The sequence below is a fragment of the Tigriopus californicus genome, chromosome 11, assembly GCF_007210705.1.
Source record: "Tigriopus californicus strain San Diego chromosome 11, Tcal_SD_v2.1, whole genome shotgun sequence".
In the NCBI taxonomy this organism is placed as follows: Eukaryota; Metazoa; Arthropoda; class Copepoda; order Harpacticoida; family Harpacticidae; genus Tigriopus; species Tigriopus californicus.
The window spans coordinates 5,279,710-5,298,817 of NC_081450.1; the positions used below are offsets into that span (position 1 = coordinate 5,279,710).

The window sequence follows — 19,108 nt, forward strand, 5'->3', positions numbered from 1 at the left end:
GAAGACGAGGACGAAGATGAAGACGAGGACGAAGATGAAGACGAGGACGAAGATGAAGACGAGGACGACGATGAAGATGAAGATGAAGACGAGGACGAAGACGAGGACGAAGACGAGGACGAAGACGAGGACGAAGACGAGGACGAAGATGAAGACGAGGACGAAGATGAAGACGAGGACGAAGATGAAGACGAGGACGACGATGAAGATGAAGATGAAGACGAGGACGAAGACGAGGACGAAGACGAGGACGAAGACGAGGACGAAGACGAGGACGAAGATGAAGACGAGGACGAAGATGAAGACGAGGACGAAGATGAAGACGAGGACGAAGATGAAGACGAAGATGAAGACGAAGATGAAGATGAAGACGAAGACGAAGATGACGATGAAGACAATTATTGATCCCAGCTACATAATTTCAGCCTCAGTTACCAGAAATTGCTTATATGTATTTTCTTCATCTGACAATGGTACAATCTTTTCCCATATTCCAGTTCTTTCCAGACCCAAAAGGACGTGTTGTTAAAAGCGCTCTCTGAAAATTGATTTGAGTTCTCTTGTTATCTCTTTTATGACTCAGTTATATTAGAAAGAATTAGATTTCTTTTTTAAGATTTAGGGCAAATTTAATTCTTACTCGTTGGAGTAAGTTTTGAATAGCTATAAGTGTACAATATTTCTCTTTATAAGTGGTTTTACATGTTTTTTCCGCTTTTGATTTCATTTTCATGTGTTCCCTTTTCGTACCTCAATATACCAAAATGAACGTGAGTGTTTGTTAAAAACTTACGTTCTCCTATCGCGCTCACAAATTTAGTTTCAACGGTGTTGGATGTCCGACATTTCGAGATTAATAAGCCATGTGAAATAGTGATAATTTAAGGAATAATGTAAACGGCGCTGATTTGGGACATTTAGTGGAGGGAGGATTTAGGCAAGCGTCATAACTAGTCGTCTTAAAAACAGTTTTAATTTTTGTCTAAATAGTTTTCTATGTTGTGAAAATTAGGCAAAATATGTTTCATAAAAGGTGAAAAACGTGTCATTTTTTGTGATAGTTTGGTGGGTTACAAGGCAAAAATTTAACACTTTTTACATACTTTGGGTTGAGGCTTATCTTGAAATCAACGAAAATTGAGTTTCAAAGCAGACTCATATCTACAATTTCTAAGCGACGTTCACGTTTTGAAGTATCCTGAAATTATAAATGGTTGGTCACATCAATACCATCATTGTGTGACAATCCAAGTCAACTTATTGATAACTTAAGCACTGATTTAAAGAAAAGAAGTGAAATACATCTTCAGCTGGTCTAGATTACAACAAACTTTGTTGTTTTAACTTTGAGCAGAAATGGCAGACGTTTGACGGTTCGGATGTGCGAAAGAGCTGATCCGAGGCTTTGGGAGGAAAACTGGTTACTGCAACCCTCTCGAATATCTGCTCGACATACGCACAACATTTTTTGTCAGAGTCTTCTTATCAAGTGTACATTCATAATTTTTGTGTGTGTAATTGGATGGATTAGGGAGAGTATGGATGGCAGCGAGTATGAGTCATGAGGACGTAACAGTTATGTTGTTCGATTTTTTTGAGTAAGTCCTCAAATATTTTCAAATACCACATGTTTCGTTCTTTGAGGTTTCTGCCATTGCTCCCTTCAGCAAGGCCATTGGAAAAAAACCCGGCCTTTGAATTGAATTCTTTACTTCCTCTTCAACTTTTGAATGAGTCAATTCTCAAAAACGTTTACAAACGTCCAAATCTACCAAATGTTATTACGAAATGAGTCCTCGTGTTTGGGTTTTTATTTTATTACTTTTACTGATTTGGGATGAGGATTGAAGAAAGGCAACCACTTTATAATCCATTTACTGTGGCACAAGTTAGGGATTATTTAGCCGTCAAAAGGCGCGTGAGTAGAGAGTGCCTAGAAACCCAGGATGGCCCAATGATCAGCTCGCGAAAACCCCAGGCTCGGGTAATGTACGCATGAACATCAGTTTTAGTTTGAGCTACTCGAAGCTGGATTGCCAATTTAGAAAAACCTGGTTATTAAACAAGCTACAGCGGGCTTAAAAAGGTGTTTGATTTGGAAATTGTGTTCCTACAAGTTCCCAAATCTAAGAGTCTTCCCCTTAATCTGGTTAACCTGAAGAAACTGTTGAGAAGCTTTCCATCAATATCAGGTTCAAGTGGTCTTGGAGAGTAGGCTTCAATACATGAGAAAAGGTGAGTGATACATGGCTAGGTACGTCGTATTTGTGCAAGGCGTTTTGTTCGACCTGTAACTCCAGAACTACGCCATTCAGCTTTGAGCTTTGTTTGGACATCTTCTCCCTAGCTCACCCTAGTGTCAAATATTGGAACGTGATCTCGACGTATGCCATTAATCTCAGGTAATGTCGTGCCTGGCATTAGTAGCCATTCACCACATCCCCAAACACTGAAATAACCCAAAGGCATGATAATTTGATGAGTACACTTGAAGCGAACTAAAACTGACCGATTGACGATACAAAGAAGACGCGGCAGTGTTTTAATGGAATGAGTCTTTTTTTCATAACTTCTTTTGAAACCCACAATAATTCTTAGAGATGCCCCAGAACCAAGCCATGGTGGGTTGGGCTTTCCAATTGGGGAAATGAGATCTGGAAAAAGCGTGACAACTGAGCAATAACGATAGGGGTTTGAAACAAAGATGTGAGTGGGAGAAGGCCTTAAGTCGGATTTAGTAGGTCCGTATTAAGAAGCCAGGCAATGCGCGTTTTCGTTTCCAGCACGGTTGCTCCAAGTGGAAATTGGGCAAAACTCGAATAATAATTAATGAGGGCACTTTTTCAAACCAGAAAAACCAAGAGGGACAAGTTTGTGTTTGGTGAGGTTTTGATGTGAAATTCAGAAATATGCACAAAATTATCAAAAGGCGCCTATGTTTTAACCATGAAGCTCTTTTGTTGCCTTATTCAACATTTTGCACTTTTTCTACATTTTCCAATTGTGGATGATTTTGATGGATCCAAATTAATTACAATACAAATGAAGCTCTCAAACACAGGCGCTTGGTTTTAACTTGGGTGTACGTAACCAACATTTTTTGAAAATACGTAAGAAAGTGTTGAAAGATTTATTACCTTCCCGATGTCAAGAAATGAGATTTAGCATTTGATTTTGATGTAATTTTTTGAACTTCCTATTGAAATATAATCCAAAGCAAACGCGCTTCGCCATTTTCCAAGTTGATAAAACGTGCCTTCATATACCATTATACCTATTTTTGCAAATCTCCGCTCGGACCACCGTCTCCTGGAGGGGGACAAATTCCGTACAAAGGAAGAGGGTTAATACAAAATGTGCACTTGTTTCTGGACTAGAATGCGGCTGGCCTAACGGTCGCTACGATCAATGAGTTGAAGGCCAAGAAAATTGGGATAAGACTGCGGTGATTGAGACGGGGCGAGGAGCTCACGCGATGATCCATGACACTGTCGGTATCTGCCATCGGGCCTGAAAAAATGATTAAGACAGTCGGATTAATAATCGGTTAGATTTTCAATGTCATATTATTTGACACTTGACTTAAAATATAGCACGGTGAAGCGGGCAAAGGAGCGTTCATTGAAAGTTTTGTAATGTCTCAGTTTGAATCCATTGTGCTGTAACTTTCTTAAACCTAGAGTCAATATTCACAAGGTTAGTGATCCATTTTCTCTTGAGCAATTGAGAAAAGTGCAAATAAAAAGTCGTAAGTTGAAACATCACATGGGAGATATGGCAAACAACCCCGTACAACTTTGGGTTAACCACGGGGCCTAAAGGTAAAGGGCCAAAAAATGATACGATTGATGCTTGGCCAAGGGAACAAAACATTATGTTAATGCTTTGTGAATTTTTGAATAGCAGCCGAAAGCCCAAAAAGCAGATGTGCTTTGGGAAGTCGATAAATTAATCACAAAACAAATTAGTTGGAACACAGGGCATGTAAACACAAACATGAACTAGATTCAAAAGCGACGAACATTTAAAAACGAAACCAAATTCAAGTTGGCCCAGTGCCACTATGTTAACAAACCTGAACAAAATTATCTTTTTAAGATTCAAAAAAAATACGACGCAAGAATTATTCAATCATTCACGGAAATCCGTAACAAAATGGTTCTTCTTGAAAAGTAAGCTTTTGGCTGGCGCATTTTCAAAGCAAGGTTAACGCACAACGCTCTGTTAACAAGATGCACCATATGCCGTCCGAGGGTTATGTACACACTGAGTGTAAAATATATTTTTTAGGACCTAGGAAAACTTGTCAAACTTTCCTGTTAAATTTGTGACCAAAATGTCGACCTATCTATATCAATCGCCACAATCTGTCAGCTCACTTTTCAAAATTGCCTCAAGGCTATTAGACCGACAACGTAAACTTAGACATTGTCCAACAATAACGTAACAAAAGCCCATCATTGGTTAACTACTGTGACCATAACTAAAGAGAATCTCAGCCAATCCATGCCACAGGCAAAACTATATCTTGCCTTCCAGATTCATTCTGGGAGGAAGAGTTGACGTCTGAGATGGGATCGAAACTAAACTCTCTCCCAGATTAGAATTCAGCACGCCTAAAACAAAGACAAAACGGAAAATAAAAACAAAAATAAAAATCAATTAACACTTATTCTTACCCCACTGTCCACTTACCCATAACTTGAATATTGCCCTTGCTCTCGCCAATACTGCTAATGGCGTGACAGGTGTAATGTCCTCGATCCCTGTCCTCAATCCGCCGAATGATGAGTATATGTTTCCGCCCACTATGCCGAATGCTCAGTCGATCCTCCTCCGGCTCTTCCAAGGTGCCTTCAGTAGTGTCATCGTCATGGCGATTGAAAGTGGAATTGGACTCCAAGTAAAGGCCATCCTTGAACCATCGGACATCCGCTTTGGGACTGGCGTGCACGATACAAACCAATTCCAACTGGACCCCATCCTGAGTTTGGACGTAGGACTCTTCGGTGATAATTTCCGGTGGATCTGCAAGTTCGAATGGAAGATATGTTCCATGTGTGGTTTGAGGACTCAAGGTCTCAAAGGGCGAGTGTAACCACTCAACCAAATAGTACATACTGTATGTGTCACAAACACACACACACACGACAACCAAAAATTTATGGGGTCGAGTTGAGCTGGAGAATGAGGACAATTTTTCATGTTTTCCAGCCGCTGGATCCCAAAGTCAGTTTGCCTCTTTTTGGACCATAAAGCAAGTTTGCAACGTATTAGTACATGGCTCATTGATAAGATAGGGCGTGGTCGGCCTTAACGGGGACTTCTTTGTTGTAGAGGATGGAAAGAATCGGGATTAATGACTCACGCAAAACGTTGACTTTCACGGAATCTTGGGCCGGACTGGAAGGTCCGTTGGTTCCTTCACAAATGTAGGTGCCGGCATATTTTCGGGTTATGTTCTTATAAATGATGAGGGATCCGTCGACATGTCTTCGCCCGTCTGGCATTCGTTTCCGCTGAAATGAGAAACAAATTAGGGATAGTCGGAGTAGAAAGGGAAAAGCCGGTTGTAGATGACTCTCGGTTGATCTCGTCAAAGTCAAGATCGAGGTCTGGGTTTGAATGCCGTACCAATCTAACATTTATCATCATTGGAAGCATCTAATCAATCTAGGTGTTTTGCGTCACGGCATAAATTATGGATTCTGGGACTTCATGCAAAGTAACTTTTCAATCAAACTATTGTTATGTTATACATTTTGTCCGTTCAATTTACTTCATTATCAGAATTCGAAGATTGCAAGTAACTTTTACGAAACATGAGACTTCCACAAGTCCCTAACAAACTGTTCCAGTCCAGTATTTCTCGAGGAGTGTGCATTAGTTATCTCATCATGAAAGAAACCCACTCCTAATGAGGGACGAAGTGTTCTCTTTTAATGGCAAAGACGAGGGCAACATGGACTTGTTTTATGTCATTAAGGAGATTGGAATCCCATAAGGGGATTAGTCTCGTGTCTGGCTAATGGTTTTGAAGTGTTATTCCTCCTATTTGATGGAGCTCTAGCCCCTAGCAAAGTCTAGAACCCCCAATAACTTTGAAATGATCGATTGAGGTCATCTTGTTTGTCCTTGCTGAGTCTTCAAAGTATGAGAAAAGTTGCATTGAATAACCACCAGCCATTTAGGAACTTGAAAGGAAAAGGCTTGCGTGACCTTTGTTGGCAAAGTTGGCCGCAACTTCGAACTGGTTACTGTCTTCAAGCCCTCGGGCACTTTGAATTCATTATGAAAGTCCCATCGAGGCCAGGCAAGTATGCAGCTGCCAAGTCAAGATTTCTACAAGAGACATTCACCAAAAACAATGGTATTCGAAGGTGAGCCCGTTCTCACAGACCTAGTTCGAGCTCTTTGGTTGGGCCAGAGAAAGACAATCTACGGCATGTGCGAGTACCTCTCTGGTCCAACGGAGAAGAGGTTCTGGATCGCCAGTTCCGTGACAGCTGAGTGCCAGTTCCTCGCCTGAGTGAAGACGAATTTCGCCATCCTCATGTCTGATCCAGCTTTGGCCTCGGCTGTCATTTCGCTCCTCTTGAATCGGACCTGGCCTCAGAATGTGAACGGAGGGGGGCTCTGTGGAATAATAGTAGGTAGCTCTGAATTAGCTTGGGTGTCAGAGATTTTAAAGGTGGCTAGGGATCATGAAATCTGTAACGGGTTGAAACAAAGATTCAAGTGAGCTTGCTTCAACTCATTCTTTCATATTTTGAAAAATCAGTAAAAAATTAATAAATAAGTATGCATTCCAGTTTTTTTTCAAACAAATTCCAATTGAAGTTGAGCGAGGGACATGTATATTTACTTTCTGTTCTTTATTACACAGGACAATGAGTAGCAATGATTTTCATAACAGTTTCCATGATGAATAAGAAACGTGTGGGGATGTAGTCTTGTAAGGACGTACATCAAGAAGGAAACACGATTTTCATTCATCCCATTCTCAACGATTGGTAGTGTGCACATGAATTCTTAAAAAGTGTACGCTCTCACGTCTGGATTATCACTTTTAACAAATTTCACAGGTGCGACCACCTTTGGCCCAACCAGCTTTGGAGTTTCTTACCTATAATGGAGACCTGATGGCGCAGGGTGGCGATGGGGTTGGAACTGACCTCACAAACGTACTCTCCCACATCAGAGTCCTGAGCAATAGAGATGACAAGCGAGGAGCCTCGACCCTCCTCGACCTCGACGGAGAAACGCCGATCTTGAGTGAGGATATGTCCGGATGTGGCTAGATATTGAATGTCGCCATCTGGAGCCGATTTCTTCCAACTAATTACCATGGGGCCTGAAAACGAGAAGAAAAAGGGAGATGTTTGGGAATGTGATCAATGTACGCTGATTTTCAAGGTCAATCTCATAAATGTCTAACCCACAAGGTCAATTTGTCGATGAAACTGAAAGAGGGCGCGATATATTTATGGGTTGAGCTTGAAAATGTGATGGACTAGTTGAAGAATGTACAAACAAATTCTTTTGACACGGAGACGATCGTTTTTTCTCCTTTTATTATCTGCCCCATGCACCAGTTACGGAAAGGATATACGTCTTCAGTTTTAAATTACTCCCCAACTCCAATGTATTGATCCGAATACAAAAGGCCTAAGTACGAGATTGGTTCAGAGGACAATGCCGATAAGCTCTTACTTCTTGGGCGCCACTTTTCATCCCTAGGAATGTATTGCTTCTGCAAAAGTAGCGTTGATATTTAAGACAAAGGTTCCTGTTTTACCCCGGTGTTAAAGATGGACATTTTTTCCGGTAAAAGCCACTGCAGTCTATTGGTTTACTCAAGCTATATTACGAACAGCTACGTGCTTTGAGCCCATAATTTTATTCCTTGTTTTCCTTCAAAATGGGCTCTGAGGCGAGCATTTGGGTGGGGACTCTAAAAGATTCCCTGTATCTCTTAGGTAGGGGATGTGATTTCGTGGAATGGTTCCAGGAAATCACGGCGCAGAACATTTGGATCAACGATAACCCTCCCCAAGATGATTTGTGGGCTTTTTAGTAGCGGAATGGAACCAGGAGGGGACTCAGCTAGGCTGACAAATATTTCATATGGGAGAGCGAAATTGAGTCTTCTCCGTCCCCCTCATGTTCCTTTGTTCCCTTGATGGCAAGTCAGCTGTTGGTACTTGTCACTTTACGAGGCATAAGAAATGACAGCAACACGGACTTCCTCCTCGGGCGAATCATCCAAAAAGCTCACGACAAGATTGGTGGGTGAGTTGATAGGTTGGTTGGTTGTGCATTTGTCTCCAGGGGGCGATGAGTAACTTAATTTAGGACGTAGACGAGCAGCGAGATTCGTTCCATTCTTGACACGGAACGCCTCTAGAGAGACCGGCCCATTCCAAGGCATGTATCATGATTTGGCTAACAAATTTGCTGGCTTTTATACAGCCGGTTGCTTCAACTTCTTAACCTCTGCTTCCGGGCGAGTAATCCCCCATCTGATCAACCACGGAATTGAAGTTGTTGGATCTACCTGTCTTTGAACCTACGCAGGGTTAATCAAGAATTTGATTCCGGCCTTTGTCTACCTCGGTAGGACTTAAAACTGCTTAAAGGCCATAGCAAAAATCAAGGAGCCAGGAGTCTGCTTGGTGAGACGAAATTTAGATTGATTGGCACAGGTTCCAAATGAACGTTATCAAGTGAACTTACTTGGTGACAAATTGATGTTCCTAATTTTAGCTCTCCGTTGGACCACAGACCCACTTTCATTTCTATCTCTCGTTTTTTCTTTCCTTCCAATGCTTTTCGTTCTTTATGACTAGCACTCTCCCTTAATCCATGAAAAGGGAGACACTCAAACAAATTGATCCACTTTTTGTCACATTCCCTTATGTCAGACTGCCGACATTTTATTCAAATCTAATTCCAAAGACTGCCAGCAAAAAAAGTCAATTCAACATAGAGCCACCAATAAGTGAGGTCCAATTTTTGTTCGAGACAAATTGGGCCCGAAGAAATTGGGGTTTATTTCTGACTCATACGAGGCCTGTTTAGTGACTCACATGTGACGAGTTCTAGCTGGAAATGAGAGTGAATAAATGAGCATCTTTTTGAGTGGCAAGGAGGGACAATGAGATGAAAGATGATCCCAATGTTGGGGTGGGACAATGTAAGAGCGACGAAGATCCATGCATTCATTTTTTCCTACAACACATAAACCCACCCCTGAAGTTAGTGCTACCCCCCATGAACTGTCAAGACTTTTCGGCTCTTTTCGCCCCTGAAGAAAAAGTGTCCGTCCATGAGAAGAGGGATGACTGAAGATTTATGTACGTCGTTCGTCAATCTTGGCATTTTCGCGGAGATCCATGGGATCCTTTTAGATTTATGCCTTGCTACCCCTGGCCTTGTTTACTAGCTTCATTAAATTAAAAGGCAGTTTTCCACTCACTGAAGGAATTCAGGCTCTTCAAAGCTCAACAGTGAGGCGTAAGAGCAAGATTAAGATTATGACCTTTCGAAGACGACAAGGTTATCTTCTCAAGTCAGGAACATTGTTGGCAAAATCGATATCATCAACGCTTTTTCCGACAGTTATAGATTTTCAGCCTTTTTCCGGGGATGACGAAAGAAATTGTAAGCAATTTGTATCTGCATTCTATTGAAATCGTGTATCTACATTCAGGCAAGGATTGTCGGCCATTGCTGAATCGAAGTCAAATTAAAATGAGAATACCATTCTAATATTTTTCACACATTTAGAGAAATTTGCACGGAGCATGTGGCTTTTTGAAAGCAAGGTAACCCATTGGGCATTTTGGGATTTCAAGTCAAGATTATTATGAAAGGCTCCAGCAGATCAACAGACATTCGAGTCAGCTGAGCTGCTGTCGTGAATTATTTCATCACGCACTCATTACAAAAGTGCACATCGAAATGAGCGTTCGTAGGTTTGTTGAACGGGTAAGCGGTTAACTGCCACACAGGTCATTCATATTCATGGAGAGAAAAGTTAGTTTCATGTCAAAGAAGTAGATTCCCATGTGCCTTGTTGCATTGATCCTCTCACTTGGCTTGATTTCCCCACAATCTTTACTGTCCTTATCTATTACATACACATGATTTTTAGGTTGATATTTTTGTACCTATTGATGCTCAGAAGCTTCACCTACTTTGGCCAAAGCTTGATTCATCTTTTATTCTTGCTGAGAGTGCTACACAAATTGAAACTTTTGAATTGCTCCCAGCTGGCTTTCAGCCTCGATGGAGACGAGTTTTCTTTGAAAAAAACGAAGAATGCCCTCACATTGCCGTGGTCCTTGATCCCAACTGTCTTTCAAGCACTATGGACCTATTGATTTTCTTCAACAAAGGGAATTTAAATCTGCCGACGAGAGCCAAAGTTTGTAATTGGAACAAGAGCAGTCATCTCTTTTCTCCGTTGAAGTAGCCTTTCATGGAGGCCGTTGGCTGAATTTTGACAAAGGATATTTTCAAAATTTGTATGAGGACATATTTTGAAACCAGCCAACTACGCTTTAACGCTCTAGCCAATTTTTCAAAGTGATTTTTCTTCGTATTTCCAACTCTTTTGAAGTGCAAAGAATATCGATTTGAAGGTTGTAAATTGATTGACAGATCTGCTATTATTTTTATGAGTAATAACCGTACTCTTGTACCTCATGAAGTTCTGGAAAAATGCGGCTGAAAGATTTGCTTCTTGTTGCACTCAATGGTTTGTTTTCAAATATGTATGTACCTCCAATTTGTACAATTTGAGGCATCAATTTGCATCCTTGGATCCAAAAAGTGCCCTCTTGTAGTATGATAATAATTAGCTTGAGTGATTGCAGATGGGACCACTCTGTTGGGAAAAAAAGAAAAAAGAGCCCAGGGAAAAGTAGGCGACGGTAATCCGGAAATAGGTACAGTCATAATCTGGGAAGAAACAGAGCTGAATGTAAAACTCATTTGATAATTGAAGAAACTCTCATTGCAACACATAGAAAAATACAGCATTTTTTGTGCTCTCATTCGACTGAGATATTATAATATTGACACACTGTTTTCGAAGAGTGTCACCTTTTAATGACAATTTGACATCGCAGAGGAATTTACTTACAGTAACCTTTTTATTGTGTTAATACATCCCTTGGTTCTACACCACCCTTGGCGTGAATTACTTTTATTCATATTTTATTCTCAAGTTCGGTCTCCACCAACCTCGTTCGTAAAATAAAGAAGACCATAGAATAGAAATGAATTTAGAGCCTCCCTAAGGGGCAGGGAGGTAAAAGTGTGCTCACAAAAGTAACAAAACCAACAAGCAGTCGACCTTATTGATACGTTCGTGTCCTTCTTACCCAATTTGTCAACGAGGCATGGTAATCGTAAGACTTGGCCAACTTCCATTTTGAAATTCTGAGCTTCTGTTGTGAATTGAGGATTGAGCATGGGCTGAGGTTCTTCTTCGGTGTAATCATCGTCATAGCTATATTCTTCGGTTTGTTCATCTCCTAGATATTCATCGTCATATGATGGCACACCTGCAAATAAAGAAATGACAGAAATTAGATCCAAGGCCAATTGAGCGTAAAGTTTCCAGCTGAGACACGGAGGACGGTGTTTTTTATGGCTTCTGTTTTGTCTGAATCGATCCTGATCTTCAAGGTTTTCGTTTCCACTTCAAGAACAAAGCGAGAGGAAGAGATATGGCTAGCCAGGAAAAATAATGACTGTTCCATGGGAACATCTCTAATTGATATTTCTAGTGTTCTCTCGCCTAGTTTCCCTCTTGGGTCTCATTCACAGACACCTTGAAGGTGGAACAAGGAGAGCGAACAGAAAGGTGAGATCAATCATCCCTTGGACGCCTTTCGGCAACTTGTTTTTGTTGTGTTCGCTGGGAAAAATATATGCCCTTTGAGACTTCCCGAAGTAAGGCCGAACGGGTTGGTTGTTTCTATCTCGATGGTTATTCATGTTTGCATCTAAAAGGCCCTAAGGAATTGTCGATAAGTTTGGAATTCGGCGGAAGATGCACCGTTTTACTCGAACAACTTTGCTGCCGAGTTTGAAATAAAACACATTAAAATTAGGAAAGGATTGTAAAGGAAGGGGCTTCAAACAATGATCCGATGTGTATTTTCGAAGTCATTTTGCTTTGCTTAATCTAAAGGTTGAGATACGTGTATAGATGGAATTAGTTAGTGTTGGCCAGCGAGCCATCAAAGAAACAGCGTGACCACGATGAAAACGACTCCCAGGAATCGGGAGCTCAAATCCCGATGTCATGCATTCAATGCTGGCTGGACTTGCCAATACTAATTCGTTAGGGATCAAATATTGTAGGAATGTAAAGTTCAATAAGAATGATAATGAATTGTTGGGGATCATTTTCCCGGGAGCGGTGAGAAAGTCATTTAAAAATAACACTAAAGTTTTTTGACTTTCGTTTAACAATGAGTTTGTCGCAGTGTTCGCAAAGGTTTTTAGTTTTGACCATCAGAAGTGAAGGCGAAAACAAACAATCAACGCCTTAGTTATGGAGTAAAATTTTGGACGAAATACCCAGCCAGCTTGCACCATCCATAGATTCAATTTGTCAATTATATCAGTTTAATGACATATACCGATATAAGCAGAAAGCATTTTGATATTGAGCCCAGATATTACTGAAGGTGACGAACCCATGACAAAAATTATTTTCTATAATTGCTCTCCATCTACAAAATGCTCAAAATTAGGATACAGTACTAATTTTTTCCATGAATGCCGTCTTTTGTACATGCTTAAGAAGTATTAGAACGTGACCTCATTGATTTTTATTTTTTTGAAATTTTTTTTTATTTCAAATTTAGGGACCATGAACTTGGATCTCAAGATATCATAGGTTCTCAAGTAATGGGTCAAAATCGCTTGTAGTATTTGGTTAGTTTTGCCCTGTCCTAGACCTAAAATTGTCCCGGTTAATATGGAGACATAATAAGCAACAGCATAACCCTCTGTCAGTTTGTCGACGTCCTTTCTTCAGGCAATCTTTATAATGCGCAAATGAGGCAGAAAATTAGACACAGATTTCTTCCTAAGCACAGAGCGAACAAACCTCAAACTGTTGGAATGCCCTCTATTGACTTTGGCCTCAAGAACGAAAACTTTTAACTTGAGTGAATTTGGCCGTAGCTCTACAACCCGTCACCCACTCACTACTGACAATGGGGGAGAGTAGAAGGTGGGGTCAGTTTGAAACTTTGTCAAAATGGGGCGGAACAACAGTAATTTGTCACTTGAGAGCGACAGATTCGGTTGAAAATTGCAGTCAGGACAGTTTATGCCTCCGTCGGTCACTGGCTCAAAAATAACAATACGCACACGGAATGAAACGGGAGAGCAAGCATGCATGAGTGCCAAAGAAGCATTGAAATAACCCAGTTCAGGCTAATAGCAATAATGATCGAGTTCAAGCGAGCAACCTGCGTTTGAAGACAGAGCCTCGAATTTCAACTCGAAGCACTTTGGCGCAATGATTCCTTTAGGGACCAATTATTTGTTTGATCCCCTGTTAATCTTGAATACGCCCGCTTGATTAGAGTTTACAGGGTGTGAGCACCACCTCAATCAACTCGTAGTTTCCTCGTCCCTAGGGATTTTGGGCGGTGGACTTTGCTCTTGGCCGAGTTTCCGAGTGTCAAGTTGTCGCCTTTAGATCTCCATTCAGTTCTCGTGCATTTCCATGCAGTTTCACTGTTTGTCTCTTGGCTTGCCATTCATTTGCAGAGAAGCTTGCATCACTTTGCGGATGCCATTCAAGGTCGCTCTAATGGCTTCCTCGTTTCATTTTCCAGTCCATGAACAACGGACACTGAATAGAGCGTACGTACTCTCGATTACTCGGAATTTGCCTAGTACGTACTGTATCAAGTTGTTGAATAAGGTCCGAGGAACCCATTCTCTCAGTGAAATTGAGTTCATTTCTCGAGCACGCAATGAGAACAGAAAAGAGTGGGTGAGTGTGTTGTTCCAAGCTCCTTGTTCAAGCAAGCTTTAATTGGAAAACCACACCAACAGTAATGCGCCACCGTAACAAGATCCTGGTTGGTTGTTTCGGCCCGAAAGTTGAGTGCCGGATATTGGAGGCGGTATTTCAAATGACCTTATTTGACCAAGAGGAGGATTTGAAAGAAATTATAATCTTATTTTTCGCAATTCAAGTACTTGCTATATTTTTCACAATTCTATTTTAAATCAAAAACTTGATGTGCAGTGATGACAACTACCTCAACATATGTTCATACTTGTCAAATACGCGTAGGTTTCAGTGAATTTAAAATTCGATTACGCCGAAGCTCAGTCAACCTTATCTAAAATCAAAAAGTAATAGAGATATTTAGAATTTCGTCTTCTGGGGTAGTCGGGCAACTCTATTATCTTCATCCACTACTAACCAGCCAATCAATGTGCCCAAACAAAGATCTTTTTGTGGCATAGAGTATAGGAATACTGGAAATCCTAAGCTGGATTGTATTTATGATGACTATTGGCAAACCAGCACTGTTAAGTTTTAAGCTCACAACATTATTTGATATTTGCATGTCAGTCCTGTACATGTTTTTTGAACATGTCTTTACATCTCAAATTATAAGTGTCTTTTGATTTGGCGACTTGAAATAATATTCATCGTAAAAATTATGGATTCGTCATGCCACAGCAGCTTGCTTGTCAAACCGAGTTCAGAACAAGGCGGCTCTGTCTGCCTCTATGGTAGAAGTTCGTCAGTGAGCCCATTCTGATAAATTTGTTCTTTAGAAATGTCGTCAGCTCAAACACCGAGCATCCAACCCACCCACACCTACCCTCCCATGTTGAGTATTCAGGGAAGGAAGGTAATTTGAGATCTCGTCACACGAGACTTCTTGGTCTATCCTCCCTTGTACTCGTTACTAGCTTCACCACTAAGCCTGTGAAGCTTTTCCCTTCGTTTCTTCTTCCTTATCCCAAAGTTGGAAAGTGAGCAAAAAGAAAAAGCGATTACTTATGCGATACCCCCCACCTACACATTTATATTTTAGAAGCTATAATAACTTTGGCTTTCCTCTGTGGAAGCACTTGTTTATGGCTAAATCATTACCCGCAGAACATAAGCGCCAAGACTATCTTTCCTCGAGCCCTCCCTTCTCTTCCTCTTTTCTTTCAAATTCGTGAAAGAAAAGTTTCGAAACACACGTTCCCTTTTGCCCCTGGCGAATCTTGGAAATTGCTGGATGCGAGAAAGGGCCTAGTTAATCTTTGGTTTAATCTTGAAGGGTCTCATCTAAGGGTCTAAGAAACCTTTTACTTCTTCTGACCTCGATTGATGTCCTTAGTCCTCGCGCGCCTCATCAAAATGAGGGTAATGAGGATAAGAAAGAGCTTTCTTCCAAGACAAAAGAACGGATCCTTTTTTTTGTTCCAAGTCTATATCCTCATGGTACAGTGAACTTTACAAAAATAATCGATTAGGAAAAAAACAACTTTTTTTTCCACCCTTATTGGTGAGTGCTATTCCAATTTCGTCCCTCTCCCCTAAACACATGGCCATATCACATGGCCCTCATTTGTTTCGAAGCAAAATCAGTGATGCCTATGCATGTGTTTTTCTTGAGTGGTGAATGAATGCATCCTTGAAGAGTCTAGAAATGCAATTCTATCGCTGATAAACAATGACCTTTGTTTGACCAGTGACGTGAGAACGAATTGAAAGCAATAACTCTTCCGATGCTCCGTCTCTTTCACCCGAATCAGACTCAGATTAAGAACGCACGTGCGGACGGACGGACTTGTACAAGGTTGTTTTTGGCAGACTAAAGTTCTTGGCCGCGATCATCAACAGACTTCTTGATGATGTGACGCTGTCTGCTTTGGTCTGGATTTGACGAGATGAAGCCCATCATCAATGGTGTCAAAAATATCTCATCTCCCCCTAGCCTCGCTAGCTGACTTTGTTGACAGAGTGAGACGATATCCACGGAAATCGAGCCAATACAGGGTGATGCTTCGTATTGAAGTATTGCATCCTCCTTTTCATGAGTACATAACACCCTGTGATCTACACAGGGATACGTGGCAGCTGAGAATTTACTTTTTTTCTCTCGTCATTATTATCTAAAGAAAATAAAAATTATCATGAACTAAGAAAGCACGGACAGCTAACCAAACAACACAACGGACCAATGACTTACTATTATCGTGAAAAGGAAACGAATTGCTCAATTTCATGTTGAAAAAGGTTTGCTTGGCTTCCCCTCTCCTTTTTGGTTGACTTGGCGAGTTTTCCCAAAGCTGAAGGGGAAAAGTCTCGGGGAAAATGGAATTGAGCACTTCATTCACACATCTGCCGCCTTGCAACACATTCGCACAGATGGAAGGTAATCTGCAATTCTCTCTCTCTCTCTCATTCAAACATGGAATCTTTTCTGCACTGGTCCTTCCAGTTCGACTCGGTCTAGAGATCCTAGTCCCGTTTCGATGTGTCAAAGGATATATTTTAGGTGAAAGGTAAATATTTTCATTCCTGACTGGAAAACCGAGACTTGCATTCTGGCTAACAAGCTTGCAGTGAGTAAATACTCCTCAGGCAAACAATGAGGCTCAAGCACTCGCCAAAGTCACAACGCCACATCTGTGCCAAATTTCAAGTCCATTGTGTCCCAAATGCTGCGGGGTGCTAAACTAGAAGGTTTTGAATGGGGAATATTTGTAAGGAGAGGCCATTTGTGGGGTAGTCTACTTGAACAGGAGCATGCTGAATAATAGCCAGGGCAAGCAAGGAAGCACTTCATCTCCCTGACCACGGGGGTGATTCCTCAAATCTCCTGCGACACGTGTTCAGACCGTCGGGTCATGCGTTCAAGAGCCATTAGACAACAAACGGAAAAGGCTTGGACAAACAAACCAATTAGACAGTCGGACTCCCTGGAGAGATATCTTTGTTCATGGTTCCATGTCGAGAGAGGAATAACCGACTTGGACTGAAGGCGTCTGTGTCATTTGGAGATGGACGGGATGAGAGGGTAGAGAAATGGAACAAGCCGGTTGTTTTGTTGTTTTCAATTGAATTTATCAATCAGGGTGACAGGATGCAATTTGCTGACCCATTATAAAAAAAGCTACTCAAGGCACTAACTTCATGCCGAGGCTTGTCAACAACTCTTTAATAGCTCTGTAAATATTTCCTCACTCCCAATCTATCAAATTTCACTCCATTTTGACATAATCTCTCTTTTAGAAGTTTCATGTACTGTGGAAGGCGTAGCAAATCGTGTGTGAAAGAGAGGATATCGGATAGATCTCGGGGTACGTAGATTCACATTTGGCGTGACTCTGAGATCGATTACAAAGCAAGAAACCCACAGACCAAAACCTCCCTCGAGACTTATTCTGATGGGCTGAGCACGTTTTGGAATCTGTTCTTTGTCCTCAGTTCCCTTACCCTTACCCACGTATTGTGCCTATCATTTTGGTGAGGGCCAGGGAATTCCAATTTCTCTTACTTTTTCTCCCCAGTCTCGCCATCCATCGATCTAGGGTAGAAAGGAATTCCCTGGGGCCAAGATCTATGACGTTGTTAATGTCAATGTCAGAACTTGCCGACAAATTCAAGCCAAATGCTATTTTTCGTGCTCGATTTTTGTAAGTACTGCAAAGTATGGTCACCTTAGCGTTATATTTAAGAGCCATACGCACGTGGCGAATCACGTTGTATTTTCTGGTTGAAAGCTCGATAATGAATCCCACAATGGTTGGGTCATCCCGCTTCCACTCCCCTAAGAATGAGTCATAGACCAACAAAAACCAATAACTGTCAGATTGATGACAGTTTGCCTCATTTGCAAATGGACAACAACCAAAGAGTCATATCGGGGCCAATGCTCTAGCAGTGCAAAAACTGTCTTCGAGATAGCCATTAGTATGATATGGGCGTGCCAATTTGCTGTTGATGCTGTTATCCATGGATTACAGTGCTAATGAAGTTGATGTGGTTGGTTGGCAGTTGGGGAAGTGAGTGACTCAACTTTGCAACTTGTCTCAGCTTCCACTCGGCCAGAGCCAAGGAAGGGGTCCAAAGAGAAATAGGAACCATTTGCAAGGCGACATATATATCGCACCTAATATTGGATTTCTCACTTCAAGGAGGATTGGGCGAGGTTCACCTACTCACTATTTTGCCTTGGGTGGCGGCCTTTTCTCGGACAGAGTGTCCCCGAAAACCGCTTCCTTTCCCTACTCCCCGAAGAGTTCTGAAGGTATCAACACTAAGCCTCTTTGAGAACTTTCTCGAACCACCCTGTAGCACATTGGATTTATCAAGGCCATTTCGTGATCCACCGGAGAAGAGGGGCCTTTGCCGTCCTAGGGGCATTTTTGTCCTCCGATAAGCCAACCTATGTGAGCCACGAAATGTCACGACACCCAAAAGAGTTTCTATCAGCTCTTGGATGGACGACGCCTTTTCTGAACTGACTTGTTCAATAATAGAACGTGAAGTGACCGTAAAGCTTGGATGGAGCAATTAGTTTGAATGTTTATTGGCCTCGTCCTTCTTCTTCCTCCCTCTTCATCGTCGTCGAGCACCAACCCTATAGACCCACTAGTCACATATGGCATACATATGAGCGATTTGGTCGTAGAATGGTGGTACTTGACATCCAGCATCCACCAGCTCAGTGCAACTCAATCCATCCAGGTTCATCTCCAAGCTTTTACATGGTATGGGTTGAGAGCTGTTTTTGGTGCTCGCGGATCAGGAGTTTTGAATGAGTTTTCATACAATGTTTTCTCGTCCATTTTTGGCACTCACAAAACTTGCCTCCAAAGGATTGATGATCTTTGGGTTCCGGAGAACTCTATCTCTGGAGATGAACAATAAAACCATACATATTTGGCTACCGAACGTTGTTCTTGCTTTATATCAAGCCGGACGATTTCAAACCCTTTCAGCAAAACAGCGTTTTATGGAGGAGGTCCCTCATCCCTGATTCTGATACCTGGTCTGGGCGAAGAGTGATTCCCCCAGATTATTTACACTTTATCGTCATGCATGAAG

The 19,108-nt window shown here is 41.5% G+C and overlaps 1 protein-coding gene across 3 annotated transcripts in view; it reads right to left on the reverse strand.

Annotated features, from left to right (window-relative positions):
- Positions 1-2,528: 2,528 nt before the first annotated feature.
- The window catches only part of LOC131890079 (hemicentin-2-like), an 18,373-nt gene continuing 1,793 nt past the window's right edge, over positions 2,529-19,108 (reverse strand). The window contains exons 2-9 of one of the 3 annotated variants that reach the window (XR_009374268.1): positions 11,391-11,573; positions 7,127-7,354; positions 6,458-6,636; positions 5,369-5,519; positions 4,696-5,028; positions 4,533-4,616; positions 3,275-3,510; positions 2,529-2,654 (exon numbers count right to left, since the gene is read on the reverse strand). Coding sequence is in view for 2 of the 3 variants with exons in the window: in XM_059239354.1 (XP_059095337.1) it covers positions 3,374-3,510; positions 4,533-4,616; positions 4,696-5,028; positions 5,369-5,519; positions 6,458-6,636; positions 7,127-7,354; positions 11,391-11,573 (1,295 nt within the window). In the remaining variant the exon portion in view is untranslated. Of the gene's footprint in view, positions 2,655-3,116; positions 3,511-4,532; positions 4,617-4,695; positions 5,029-5,368; positions 5,520-6,457; positions 6,637-7,126; positions 7,355-11,390; positions 11,574-19,108 lie in introns of those variants that run through there. The other 2 variants (XM_059239354.1, XM_059239355.1) reach the window with 2 other exon arrangements.